The 14336-nt window shown below is 38.7% G+C and overlaps 1 protein-coding gene and 1 long non-coding RNA gene across 2 annotated transcripts in view; one reads left to right on the forward strand and one right to left on the reverse strand.

Moving 5' to 3' along the window:
• Positions 1 to 647, reverse strand: part of LOC148187266 (uncharacterized) — a 44595-nt gene extending 43948 nt beyond the window's left edge. Inside the window, exon 1 of the long non-coding RNA XR_015778998.1 lies at positions 156 to 647. This is a non-coding gene — a long non-coding RNA (uncharacterized LOC148187266). The remainder of the gene's footprint in view (positions 1 to 155) is intronic.
• On the forward strand, positions 138 to 14234 carry adad2 (adenosine deaminase domain containing 2). Its single transcript, XM_042499817.2, has 11 exons — positions 138 to 255; positions 2171 to 2336; positions 4211 to 4268; positions 5118 to 5247; positions 6789 to 6917; positions 7440 to 7590; positions 7839 to 8009; positions 8204 to 8418; positions 9688 to 9922; positions 13684 to 13816; positions 13934 to 14234. The coding sequence occupies exons 2-11, from the start codon at positions 2185 to 2187 to the stop codon at positions 14042 to 14044; spliced, it is 1485 nt and encodes a 494-aa protein (XP_042355751.2). The 5' UTR covers positions 138 to 255; positions 2171 to 2184; the 3' UTR covers positions 14045 to 14234.
• The last annotated feature ends 102 nt before the right edge of the window (positions 14235 to 14336 follow it).

A 14336-nucleotide genomic window follows, 5' to 3' on the forward strand; every position in this document is an offset into this window, starting at 1 on the left:
TGTACATGTTGTTACATTCAAAATGGAAATATTAGGCTGCAAGTGTCTTCATAATATCTAATAAACATCTAAAGCTGATTGTAGCACCACAACAGGAAGGAAACATGCTTATATTCCCCCTTTCACTTGCCTCCAAGGTTGCCAGTTTCACCTACCCAGTATCACGTCCTTAGTACGGCTCTGGATCCAGACAGTTGGACACAACCGCGGCTACCTCGTCTCCAGCAGCTTCAGTGAACGCCAAAAAGACTTAAGGTAAACTTTGAGTAATATGTGGCCCAATTTCTTCGGGAGTCACCTCACAGCTTTTACTAAAAATCCGACGTTAAGCGTTTCGACGTTGCCGGTTGGCGCAGAAACACACGAACGTTAGCTAGCTAAAACATCTCGGCTTGCTAAAACAGGTAACGTTAGCAGTCGTCGCTTCAAATGTTTGAGCGGTGAAAATTAAAGATATCAGCGTACGTTTAGTTTATCGTTTTCTTTCACGGGTTTGTCTTAAAACGAACCAAGTTTTCATAGCGCTGGCGTTGACGATAGATTTAAACAGCCTACGGTGTCACTTAGCGACTCGAGCTAACGTTAGCTTTGTCGCGAGCAGGCTAACAGGGCGTTGTTTGGACTGTCCTTCAACTTCGCTGGCTGCTGTGAAGTGACGCTCATTAATATGGAGTAACATGTTATTTTATTATCTAGTAGCCTAATTCCTCTCTATAAGTTTAGGCGATAATTTAGCGCAATGTTAGCTAACGTGTGATTTGTTGACGTTTGATAACGTTTTGGTTGTTATGTTTCTGTGTATTTGTGCATAATGGAAGTGTATTCATTTTCTCCCCCTCTCCTTTCATGTACGCCCACTAGACATGTCCAAAAAAAGCAATTTTTTTCTTTAAAAAAAGTATAGAAAACGTCACAATGACCCTATTTATCACAGCTAGGAAATGTAAAAACAGAAATTATTATTATTGTTTTTTCATATTTCTGACAGTCCTTGAACACATGATGTTGTTTGCTGAATTATGTTTCAATAGAGTTTGAATCTTATATTTTTGAAAAATGCTCTTCAAGTGAGGCAAGTTATTTTGTATCCTTGAGAAGTCAAGGAAATTTTTTAAAATTTTGTTCATGACAATGTATGAACCCTGGTGTACGAGAAACACTATGCTGTAATAAAAATTATTCGCTTTAAAGTGAACATAGGGAAAACTTAATTTTATTATGAAGGTAATGCATTTCAATATACAGTATAGTTATAACATACATTGCAATATGTAATCACTAGGGATGACAACAAGAATTTAATAGATCATGTAACATTTATTCAGGAGGCTTTGCAATTCTGTCAAAGTATATGCAATGTGTTGCTGTGAACTTTGAGAGAAAAACACATTTGGTATTGTTTGAAATAAGCCAAGTTTTATGTGTTGTTTTTTTTTTTAGTTTTGTTTTGTATTTCAAATAATGATTGGTTGATTAGTCCATTGTTATTTGTTTTACCAATAACAGATTAAAGAAGCTGCTTTCAATTTGCAGCCCTAGTTATCACAATACTCAGCGCACATTTAAAATTGCAGTAATATAATTTTGTCCGAAACTCTAAAATAGACATATCTCCCATGCCTTGTCGATACAAAATCAGCACACTAATGTTCACTGACATGTAATGAATAAATAAATTCATAATTATATTAAAAAATGTATAAACAGAAGATGCTTGTATCACCCAGTTTGTAAGAGTTCACATATGAACTCAAGTCAAGTCCAACAAGTATCAAATTATTTGCCAATTGTGGGGTAATTTAAAAGTAATCAGTTAAAGGTAAGTTAAGAATTAAGTATTAGTTCTTTAGTTCATTAGTTCTTCTCCCTGAAGCATGAAATGTATCTAATAGTTTGTCTGTAAGCAATTTTAGGCATGCAGGTGATTTTTATTTTATTTACTTGTATATAGTTTTTGTATCCCAATGATGTGTTATCCCTACCAGCAACTTTGCATTATGAGACATTATCAGTTGAAGGTCACCTGAAATAGAAATAGCAAGCAAATTTAGAAAAAGCAGTTCTCACAACAACACAAATAGGAAGTCCTGGGACTGTTGTAAAATGAGGCATTTTTGCACCCTTTAAAGCTGAAACCCTCACACTAAGTTAAAATCTTTTTTTTCTACAGGTTGCTTGTAAAGCATGGTGGATCAGGAAGCATTTAAATACAGTCCAAAAAGAGGCGGTGCTAGTTTACAGTTTCTGCCAGATTTTGACCGAAGCTTGCACCACTGCCGTCCCCGGGTCCAGCTGACAGATGACATGCCCGTTTGCAGCGATGCTTCTGGGCCGAGGTATGGAAAAGGTGGAAGTGTTGTATTGCGGTTTAGTAACAGTAGAGAGGGCAAGTGGGCAAGGTTTCATTTTACATGACGTTTATATATAGTGTGTATATGTGTGTGTGTGTGTGTGTGTGTGTGTGTGTCTATATATATACTGATGATAACAATGCTAACAATAATAATGATAAGTGTAATTATGATAGTATCCATTCCTAAAAAGGATGCAGGAAGACTCACATAACGATGTCAATTACTTGAAGACAACAGAAAAAGAATTAGGGCAATTTGTAAAAGAAATGCGAGAATGAATATTACTACTGGCTTCTCCAGCATCTGGTGCCATAAAATTAAAGTCACTTTCTTCAGACTTTAACCCTTTAAAAACTGAGCATATTGGAAAGACGGAAATGAGCAACAGAAGAAGAAATTGTGCAGAAATTAGCCAGGAATGAGTTAAAAGAAAATTAGTGAAAAAAAATGTAAAAATGAAGACCTCGTGCTTAAATAATATCTTTTTTTAAAAAGTAAAATTATTTTTAATATGTAATCGTGATAATTATTAAAATAGTTTTTCCCTAGCTTTTTTCTTTTTTCCCCAGTCATTTTCCGTAGATTTTTTAAAATTAAGTTTCTAAATCTACTAATTTGTAAAATAATTATTACCAACTTGCTCTTTGCCGTTTTCCCATGTTTTTGAAAGAAATCCCAATTTTGCTCTGAGTTCAAAGGCTTAAGTACTTGTGAAAGGAAAGCAGCACAAGTAAAGTGATGTTGCTCCAGGCTACAAAGGCTTTAACTGACTGTTACAGCAACAATGAGATGAACTGAGAGGTCTGATTGTCTCATAGCTTTTTTGCAGGTCCAACATACAGTATATGATGGCGCAGGGCCACTATTACAAGAACCAACTTATTGCTCAATATTGCTGATGGAATTTTTTTTTTTGGGGGGGCTGTATCCTCCTTGAATTTTAAGCAAACCACTGTGCAGAAACACAGTACATGACAGATGTACAGTCACAGTCCTCAGCCTTGCATTAGGCCTCTCATGACCATATCTCTGTTTCTGTTCAAGCTTTTTTTTTTCTGAGAGTGCACTCTATATCTCTGTTACACCAAGCTCTTAACTTTTTCTTTGTCAACGGCAATTTGGCTTTTGTTTTGTTGTGGCTTCTTGTTACTGAGGTCACAAATCAGGCAGGTGAGGAGCCTGCTGGCAAATGTGTCCAAACTAGGCACTTAGGCACTGTCAGTTACTGAAGCTCATTACTGAGAGTTACAGGACAGTGGACAGCCCACTGACTCATTTGGTTGTGACACGTCATGTAATTTGTTTGAATCTTCTCTGAACCTTTTGTTGTTTCAATCATCCTCTCTTCCGTTTTGTCCCTTCTCTGTCAATTATGAAATTGGCAACCAAACTCTAACTCGAATTAAAGTCAAAATCAAAAATATCCCCAGAATTCTCTGAGAAGTTTTCATCTCAATGCCTGAAATATAAATGAAGAAGTGTGATCTCATTTGTGCATCCACAGGCTATTCCTTCACACTTCTACTTAAAGATTCAGAGTGAGAAAAAAAATGTAGGCACCAGCTTTGTAATGATGCTTTGGTCTTAAGTCTCACCCTCTAACCCTGCTTTGCACTTAACATCTATAAGGTTTCTGCACTGAGAGGAGAGCAGCCAAAATGTGTTCAGAACTGATATTGCTGAAAGTGGTGGTGAGGAAAATCTAAAAACGTTAGCAGCCATGTTTAAGTTGAGTTAGCTACTGTTGTAGTATTTTGGGACGTGCAAATGTTATTGACATTCATCCAGACATTTTGAGCAATCAACTGCTCAATTTAAAATGTTAAATCTGGTCACTGTTTATGTTACCATTTTAGGAAAGATCAATCTGCTTCTGGAGACCATGGGCATGTAAAAGAGGAATCACTTTCTCAGGTAAGATAAACTTGATTCTGGGAACATCCTATTGGGCGATGAGGTAAACATACATATATGCATACACACGCATTATATATATATATATATATATATATATATATATATATATATATATATATATATATATATATATATATATATATATAATTAAATAATAAATAAAATAACAGTTAAATCGGCCACAAAACCTTCAAAGAAGACAGTAAAGGCTTACATTATGCTTTAAACTTGAAAATTGTAGTTCTGAAAGTTATATTGGCCATCTTCAAGGTAATGTCTATGCTGTAGTTTTTTTACACTTTTAAATCCAGCTGAGGGTAATATAGCACTTGAATGCATGAAATGGGTTTTGTTTAGATGGATATCATGCCTTTTGCATTTCAAAAAATGTTTGTCTTATGGAAACCCAGAATGTAATTTGGCAGACATTACATGCACAGAACGGGTTTAATTCTGAGGTTTAGTTTTTTCTTTTTTAGTACACACAGCACAGAGACTTTTGCAATGTTACGTTGACATATACAACTGTAACACTTATTTTGTTGCATTTGTACGTTCTTGAAATTAATGAATATATATAATTAACAAAATATTCTCAGTATTTTTGTCATATTGTCAAGACACAAGCCACTTTGCCACTTAAGCTGTGAACGGCAGAAATACATTGTCAACGTTAATCTCAGACGGTCCTTCTTGTCCTGTTATCTCTCAGTGTGTTTACATGTGACAACCATGTATTGACAACTGCATGCTTTACTAAATAAACACTAGAGAAGTAGATTCAAGGTTGATGAGAGGAGAAAACCACAAACGTATGTTTTACCAGTATTATTATGTTTTTCTCAGTGTGAACACTCAGATGATGATGGAGCCGGTCTCTCTCTCCATGGTGTGTCACCCACTGTAAGCATACTCTCAGATGAAGAGCTGATCCCGGTCCAGATCCAGGACTTCAAGAATCCAGATAAGACTGAAGGTACAGTGGTAGTAGTCACTAGGATATGACCAATATTGGTTTTTCAGGGCCAATATCAATACTGATTATTAGTAGTTAATGAGACCAATAACTTATATTTTAAACCGATATGGATTTAAATAAAAATGAAAATCTTTCTGTCAAAATTAAAAATTTAGAATATAACAAACTTCAACACAAAACTTTATTTAAATGCCTTTAGCCATGCCTTCAATTAACTGTAACTTTCAATTTCGTATACAGCAAGTTCCCAGCAATTTTTTTTATAAAGACAAGCAAAAAATTGAATTAAAAATGAATTAAAAAAAACACAAAATACAAAGTTAAAGTTGCTCCCATGCTGACACTTTCTTTGCATGTATTGCAGACTGCCTTCTGTGGTGTTGGTTGAGTGTTATACTCCCATACTGCAGTTACTGATCTTTTCTTTAGCATTATGGGTGTAAGTGTTCATCTTTATATGCAGTTTATGGTGAAAACAGGCCAGTGGGGGAGAAACAGCTGTAGCGGGGCCAAAGTAGTGCACTATTTGATTAATACATTTTAGTAACAATTCTTAAAATAAAACACCAAAACATATAATCTGCAAAATGCCAAATATTGGCCCCAATAATTGACCAGGCTGATTCTGTCGGCCCCTGACATTTATAGAGGCAGTAATCCATTCTGATAGATATACTTACACTCAGAATTTAATATCTAATTCTGGTTTGGTTTCCTGTTGCAATTTGCATCCAAGTTTATGTCTCTGGTTCTATTGTTGCTCACGGGGCAATAAAGAGCTTCTCCCTCCTCAAAGCTGCAGTTAAACCCTAAACTCACATCCATCCTGTCCTCTGGACTATTGGTTTTCCTTTTACTATGAGGACCCAGTGGTTTCTTATTTTGGTCAAGGCTCTTCTCTGTCCTGGTTACACATCAGTGAAATAAACTGCCAACTTAAGTCAGGACAGCAGAGTCATTACACATCTTCCAACACAGACTGAAAAGCATTTTTCAGACCCTGATACCTCATGCTACCACTACTCATTTCTAAAATAAGAAAGCTTTTGTTTTCCTGTGGGGTTTGAAAGTACTAATTCAGATGTTTAAGACTAAAGGGCCTGTAAAAGGAATACAGCACTGCATACTCCATTCGCAGTTTGCGTGCTTTCTTTATTTCGGATTTTCTTTCCATGCACTGAGTTGAACTGCCAATCAAAGTAATTTCATTCAACAACAAACTCTGCCGGGGCCAACATCAATACAACATGCTGAATCAGCCAAAAAACAGCCGGCAACGGCTGACGAGGGCCGACAAGGGACAAAAATGTGGGACACACTGCAAAAACTAGGGCAATAGACTCTCACCAATGGCCTGACATTGACCGACGGGTGACCATCGGCTTAATGTTTCAGGGTCCACAAAGATGTTCACGACAAGCACTGATTTATATCACTTGTATCTGAGAAGGTTTTCAGAACAGCACTGATATGGTGATGTGCAAAATAGATTTTATCCCTTATTATATAGCTCTCTTTTTTGTGTGTCTGTCTTTTAGTTTGGAGAACTGACTGGCACAAGAGTCACATGGCAGTAATAAGTAGTGAAAAGTTCGACAGCCTCCTGAAGATGTGTCCTGATTTCCAAGGCTGTAAGAGCCACATGGCAGCATTTGTCTTGATCAGGGGTAAGCACTTTAGGTTTTAACACATAAACATGTATGCTGTGGCGGTCAGAGAAAATACAATTCAATGGATTCAAAAGGAAGACAATTCAAAAGTAAGACATTGGCTTTAGGTTAACTTACAGTACTGCAGAAGACAGTTGAATCCATTTATGTTCATGTCCATATACTTACAGTATGTTACTATGTGCTCAGAAGAGTAACATTAATGCATTTCTGGCTTTACTTGCAAGTGCCAGCCACGATTTTGACATTTTGAAGCTGGAGAGCTGTTATCTATTCCTTTTCTTCATCCAAGGTCTGATTAATTATGAACTGCGAGTCCTCTCAGTAACAAGATACAGTTTGGAGACTGATGAGGATGGTTTATAAATGGCGTTTCAGTCTTGGTAGTTTCTTTTATAATCAATTGAGGCTTTTAAAATGTATTGTTAATCATGTGTCATCACCTCTGCGCCTCTTAGTCAAATGCCCTTCACACATCACGCTCCAAATCAAAGAAAAAATAGTGTCATTTTCCTACAGAAGTGTCGGATACAGCAAGTCGTCCATGTGAGCATTACAAGGTGGTGGCGTTGGGAGCTGGCTGTTCAAGCTGCAGCAAGTGGCTTTGCTACAATGGGACAATGGTCCATGACTGCCACGCCATCATCATTGCCAAACGGGCTCTCCAGAGGTACAAAACTGCAAATGTGACTTCCAACAAGGGCTTTACTCAATCTTAACTTTAAATACTAATGCAGTGTATAAATATTGCCTTTTTTCTTAGTCATTTTCAGAATGAAGTCATGACATGCTGCTTTTGATAGAGTAGGCAGCCTGGATCAGCAAGCTCACTTTCTTGTACCATTGATGTAGTTACTGATGCATTTAAAGTGCTGGCGTGGCTCAAAGTGAGGATGGTATTTTCTGGCTTTTGTTCAGGTTTCTGTACAAGCAGCTTCTGCTGTTTTTTGATGCTGATCCAAAGGCCAAGGAGAACTGTGTTTTTGAGAGCAGTGCAGACAGCCACCAGCTACAGCTCAAACCCAAGATCAGTCTGCATCTCTACACCAATCAGTGTCCTCAAGGAGCAGCTAAGAACTTCTACCTCAAGTACTTTAATTCCTTTCTTTGTGCTTCGTTGAAAGCAGCGTTTTGCAGTGTGTATTTGTAATGTCGTGGGTTGATATCTCATTCCCTACAAGTAGATGTGTACATTTGGAGGACGTTTGTTTTATTATAGTTAAGTAGGAGTAAATGTGAATTTTTGCTCCAGGGAGTAAAACAAAACATTCTCTCCTGTTTAGGGGCCCTGGGAATGAATCTTGGACCGCTATGAAGCTGCAGTATCATGCCAAGGGTCTGCTGGTCCCTGTAGCCTACCTTGATCCGAGTCTCTGGGGTGCTAAAGTCTGCTGCATGTCTGGTAGTGACAAGTTGTGCCGCTGGACTGTCACTGGGGTGCAGGGTGCACTACTGAGCCACTTCATCCAGCCGCTCTACATCACCAGCATGGTGCTAGGTAAAGAGCCTCAGAGCTCATTCTATACTTTAGGCAGTCCCTTCAGGTTTTCGTAGGCTGTTTTGGGGGATATTTGGTCCTGAAAAGCCTGATTTCATGGCAGATTTTCTTAAAGACATCACATTAATAGACAACAACACAACACATCACACAGTAGATAAAAAAATTAAAACAGCAGCAGTATTAATAGAATGGGTGGATAAAGTTGATATTACACCTGCTCTAGTGATAAAACAAGTCAGTAACAGTATGACCAAAATTTAACAAATCATTGTCTTAAAAGACCATAAATATATATGAGGAGCTAAGCAATGTAATGCTAACAGTTAGCCTTGTTACTGTGTGTGTGAGACGCTGTCCCAGAACTCAAACAGTATACAAAGGCACAGAACTCTGGCCCGCAGCAGTAGTCTTCTGATAAACAGAGAGACGAGGGCCTGATCAAATCACTACGCTAAGTGCAGCTCTACAATGAAATGAGATTTTACTCATTTTAAATGGTCGAATTTGCGGTGAAGTTGCTGTGATTAGGCAAAATTGCAGGGTTGGCTGACTTGGTGTTAATGGTTGCATTTGCAACATCACAAAGTCCTGGAGGGACTGTTTAGGAAATAAATTGACAGCTTTATGAGAAGAATGACTCTTGTATCTGTATGATCAATGTGAAGTTACAGCCAGTAGCTTCCTGCTCTCAGCCAAGATGTAGTCCATCAAATAAGTCCCTGTAAAATCATGCATTCTTTTTACATTAAAAGATAAGAGTTGATGAGCTCTAGAGGTGCTGATTGGCAAATTTCGTTGCCTTTGGACAGAGCCAGTCAAGCTGTGTCGCACTGCTTCCAGTCTTTATGTAAAGCTAAGCAAACTGGCTGCTGCCTGTAGCTTCATATTTTGCATACGCAGATGAGAGTAGGATCAGTCTTCTCATCTAACTCTCTGCAAGAACTCAAATAAACATATTTTTAAAAAATACCAAACCATTCCTATAATATTGACTAAGGTGGTGTTACATTAACGCACTGTTTCCTGATATTTTACATTCAGGTGTTATCATTTTCAGTGCAGTCATAAACAGTATCTGAGATGTTGCTGGAATTAGTACACTGAAGGTGATATGATATGTACTCGCTGCAATAGGAATGGTCGCTTAAAGATTTTCAGATTTTCTTTTCAATATATATTGTTACATTGATTCATTTGTTTCACCTATGTGTTTGTAGACTCCTGAAAGATTGAAGAGCAAATACTGAGATTGTTGTGGTTATTTAGGGGACCAGAAGATCTTAAATGAGGAAGTGTCTGTTATCACCAACGTGCAACTGGGTGATGGATGGGAGGACATTCTGCCAGCAGCCTACAAAAAACAGAACATCTACTTTCTCTGTGGAGACTATGTGGGGCCTGTTGTTACCTCCCGGCGACATGATGATCTCAGCATCAACTGGTGCCTCGGAGATAAGGATATTGAAGTTCTGGACAGTAGCAAGGGCCTCGTCATTGATGGGTAAGATGCAGCTGTATGTTCAAGAAATCAGTCTTCTGCCCGTTATCCGTTTACAAACTGCATGATGTTTCAATTTTACTAATTTTAGGAGGTGAAGGTAACGTGCAGTAACTTGTCCCTGCACCAGAAGTGTGGGGCCTGACCTGACTAAAACGTAACCTCATTTGCACTCCTGCAGCCAGTTTCAGGGATGGAGTAGAACTGCTGGCAGTGCCTGATGCAGTTTGCTTGTTTGACAGTCTCAGTGATGCCTGGGGCTGTTGCCATCTCTTGGTTTTGAAGCTGCAGACAACTGCTGATGTCCAGTAGCTACAGTGTGACACAGTCATGGGTTCACTAGAGGCTGTGTTGTCCTTGAGCTGAGATTACAGCCAAAAATAGATTTTAGATCTTGCTTGGCATTTGCAGTGTTGCTGCTTATTTCAGCTTCCGGCCTGCAGCCTGAACTATTAGTTTTAGACAACACCATAGTTTAAAGTGTCAGGATGAGCTCTGCAGGACGTTCTGAACAATAAACTATAAATAGGCAATAAAAAATAGGTTTCCTGAAGAAGAAGAGAACAATTTTAAGTGCAGAAATACAGGACATAGAGTGTGCAGGGGGAGGTCACGAGGCATTGAAATGATGGCAAAAACAACTACTAAAAAAATCTAGTTACAGTGTGAAAACAAAAAGAGATGCTGCTTCCGTCGTATGAGACTTCTTTAATTTAGCGATATAAATGTAGCATGCCAATTATTCTTAGCATCATTTAGTTATATAGTTTTCATCACTGAATCAATTAATTGCTCCCTAAAAGCCTTGGCTTGTACTCAAATCTATTGAATTTTGCCAAGGAGAATCCATTATACAGTATGTGGAATATATTAGTAATAGAAAGACAAGGAAAGTTTTGAGTGGGATGTGGAATATCATCAGCTGCAGTGACTGTAGATTTTTTTTTATACAGACTTTTACATACCTGCAAACTTGGCAAAATTTGCCTTCTCAATTTCAAAATATGCCATCCAAGTGAACTGTGTATACCCGAAGAGTCCCCCCTTAGAGCCTGAGGGTCGTCGGAGGTCCGAAGTCTGCCAGCAAGTAGTCAGGTTGATTTCAGTCAGAACCAAGATATCTGCTTGGTCATCTTTCCCAGGCCACCATGTTTCAATTTCAAAAGTATTTGTGTCTTTCTACTGCAGACACGGCCTAGCTTTATGTAAGGACTCTCTTTATATCAGTGAAATACCTTTTTAAAAGTTGTGGTAAGCTTTACACTAAAAGTGTATTAAAGTCACTAAAAAGTTTTCTTTTTGAGGTGAATGCCCCCAGACCCCTCTACCTGATTTTTGTTTTACATCTTATCACCTTTTTCCTAGCTCCAGTTTGCAGGACAACCTTTAAAATGATTTGATATCCATTGTCACCCTGCGCAGCCATCTCCTAATGTCATCTTCTATGACTGCTGCCATAAATGGCACCACCCTCAAATTTTGTCTTTACTGACAACACTGGGCTGCTCACCATGGATCCACTCCAGGGTTTCCCCCAGGAAATTGCTTTGCAGCAGTGGTAAGTGCTGCCTGTGGGAAACCCTGCCTTCTCTCACTCAGCCAGACCACACTTTTTGCTGTAACAGCAGTGAAGAATTGTCTTGCCAAACACTTTTTTTAATGTTCAGTACAGCTAAATCCCTGAAGCAGAGACTGCATCCTCCAAAGTATTGTTGGAGGTGGACATATTGTTAAGAGCAAGGCACTAAATGCAGTGCATGAACAGACATTTTACATGTACAATTTTTGGTCTTAATAGTGGATACTTGAAGGGACACCATCCACCTCTCACTGCTGCTAATTAACTGGCTCTCTTCTTTATGACTCATTGGCGAGGGAGTGTGCGTGTGTGCGTGTTAAATGCACATGCATAACAAGTCAGTGTCTTCAGTAGACAAGAAGGCCCGACTTCACTGTAGCACGGATAGCCACAACAGCTTTTTGGATGCATTTTTTGTATTTGCTGGAAATCAAATCATGTCTGTATGTCAAGTTAGACTGATGTACGTTTAACAACATGGAATATACACACTGATCAGCCAAAACATCAAAACTACTGTCAAGTGAACTGAACAATTTGATCATCCTGTAACAATGAAATGTTCTGTTGGGAAAACTTGGGTCCTGCCATTTATGTGGATGCCACTTGACACACACTACCAATCCAAACACCAGCAAGCCAAGTACACCCTCTCCTGGCAGCGGTACTACAGGACAATGCGCCATGCCACACCGCAAAAACTACTCAGGAATGGCCTGAGGAACGTGGCAAAGAGCTCAAGGCTCTGATCTGTCCGAATTTGCCAAATTCCAATACAATCGAGCGTTATGGGATATGCTGGTACCCCATCTCACAACCCATGGGACTCAAAGTATCTGCCGCCAGCGCCCTGGTGCCAAACGCCACTGGACACCACCAAAGGTCCTGTGCCCGTCAGGGGGCGGGCACTGCCATCAGAAATGCATATGACAGACATAAAGTTTAGTTGAGGAATGTTGAGAGGGTTCAGGGATTGTACAAGATGCTTGAGGTGTTTGAAGTACTTGACTCTGACATTGAGAAATTTAAGAAATGGAATACCTTGAAAATCAGATACATTTTGACTAGGTCCTTTAAAAAGTACTTGAATATATTGAGAAGAACAGAAAAGTAACTTGTATTATCAAACATATTAGATAAATGTTCTGAACTAGGAAGCCAGGAATGGCTGTGCTTGCAATTATTTTTTAATGCGGTATGAGCGGTATGAGCTAAGAGCAGCAATACGTTAGTAAAAACTAGCTAACCAAAAGCACCAGGGTTTTTTTCTATCGTCGAAAAAACTCAAACCAGAGCAACAATAGCTATTAGCACAAGTTTTAGGCTTTAAACGGTCAGTAAAAAGGCAGCCGTGTGTCTGACTGGATGGTGGATCTGCTGAGTGGATTTTTTGAGTTTGTCGGTAGTGGGGTGGATGTCTTTTTCACCATATATATGTATATGGAGTATATTACTCCATATATATGTTACTGCTATGTCCGCCATTGACAATCATATGCAAAAATAATAACCGGTTATTTAATAAGTAAATGAAAAAGTTAATTTTAGGGCCTTGTAGCATGTTTGATTGATGATTTATCTATTGATCCAGTCAAAGCTGATCAGGTCGATGGATGAGAGGAGTGGCTGCTGCAGAGTGAGTGAAAGCAAACTTTTAGACTCAGATCAATGAATGGTTAAGTTTCACTTTCACTGTGCTGCTTTCTGTTGCTCTGTCTCTGCTTAGAGTAAACTCTGCACTTCAAGAATGCCGTGCTATAAAAAGCCAAACAGTATAGAAATTTAAAAAGCGCTCCTAATGGTCTCTTCAGCTCCAAAAATAGAAAAAGTATTTATGGTGGGAAATGCTTTGATTGTGTCGGCCCTTTAAAAAAAAAGAATGCATGGGGGAAACCCTGAAAATAGATAACATCTATGCAAGTCAAACTCTATTGGGGATAGGTATATCAATCATAATAAAATTGTTTTCAGTTGTCAGTTGTATTGTGGGTTGCTTTAATATAGAAATAAAAGAAAATATTACATATCTTAAATACTGTAAAGCATTTTTTTCTCCTTGCATTTTCTGAATTAAATAGTAGATTGGATAGCAAGCTTTGGTGGGCTAGATGTGGCCCATGAGCTGCCTGCTGACGATCGCTGATATGCAGGGAAGCATTCATTGGAATATTTTCTTATTTCCCAGCTCTCCCACTGTGAGTGGGCCTGGCTTCTCCAGCAGACTTTGCAAGAGAGCCCTCTACAGTTACTTCCTCCGAGTTGCACAGTTGAGTGGGCATAGCTATCTGCTGGATCTTCCCACCTACCGCAGCATCAAGGTCTGTGTCAGCAATAGATGTTCACATGAATTCTCAGTGTGACTGTATTATAACTCTGCTTCATTGCAGTTTTTAGACCCATGTGATGCATGATGTTGTTAATTGTTTGTTTTATAGGACGAAGCTGTCATGTACCAGACAGTCAAAGATCTGGTCAAGCAACACTTTCTGAGCAACCACGCAGGGCCCTGGAATTCAAAAACACTGGTGGACTGCTTTAGCGCTTGACTGTGCTCTCAGTAACAAGCCAAGTTGAAGTTTATCTAAGTTTCTCTTGAGGTTTACTTTACTGTTGTTTACTGTGCACTTCACTAATCACGCTTAACAATAGTTCTGGTTTTGTTTTATGCAAAATGTTCAGTCTGTGTAGGTGTTTGAGAAAAATAAACGAGACCCTACTGTTGTGTTCTGCAGTGAAGTAGTCAGTTTGAATGAGTTGTGGGTGGAAAAACATTGCTTATAGGCAAATGCTTTTTTTGCTAGTCAAGTAGAATTTAGCAGCATTATCACCCATTATTAC

The sequence above is a fragment of the Plectropomus leopardus genome, chromosome 15 (genome assembly GCF_026936395.1).
Source record: "Plectropomus leopardus strain MGB_pleo_1.0 chromosome 15, ASM2693639v1, whole genome shotgun sequence".
NCBI classification, from domain to species: Eukaryota; Metazoa; Chordata; class Actinopteri; order Perciformes; family Serranidae; genus Plectropomus; species Plectropomus leopardus.

What these genes read in the sequence shown, in the direction of transcription:
- adad2 (XM_042499817.2), top strand. Translation starts at nt 2,185, where the DNA reads ATGGTGGATCAGGAAGCATTTAAATACAGTCCAAAAAGAGGCGGTGCT. An exon ending in AGCGATGCTTCTGGGCCGAG is followed by an intron (nt 2,337 to 4,210) that starts GTATGGAAAAGG and finishes TTACCATTTTAG; the next exon opens with GAAAGATCAATCTGCTTCTG. An exon ending in GCTAAGAACTTCTACCTCAA is followed by an intron (nt 8,010 to 8,203) that starts GTACTTTAATTC and finishes TCTCCTGTTTAG; the next exon opens with GGGCCCTGGGAATGAATCTT.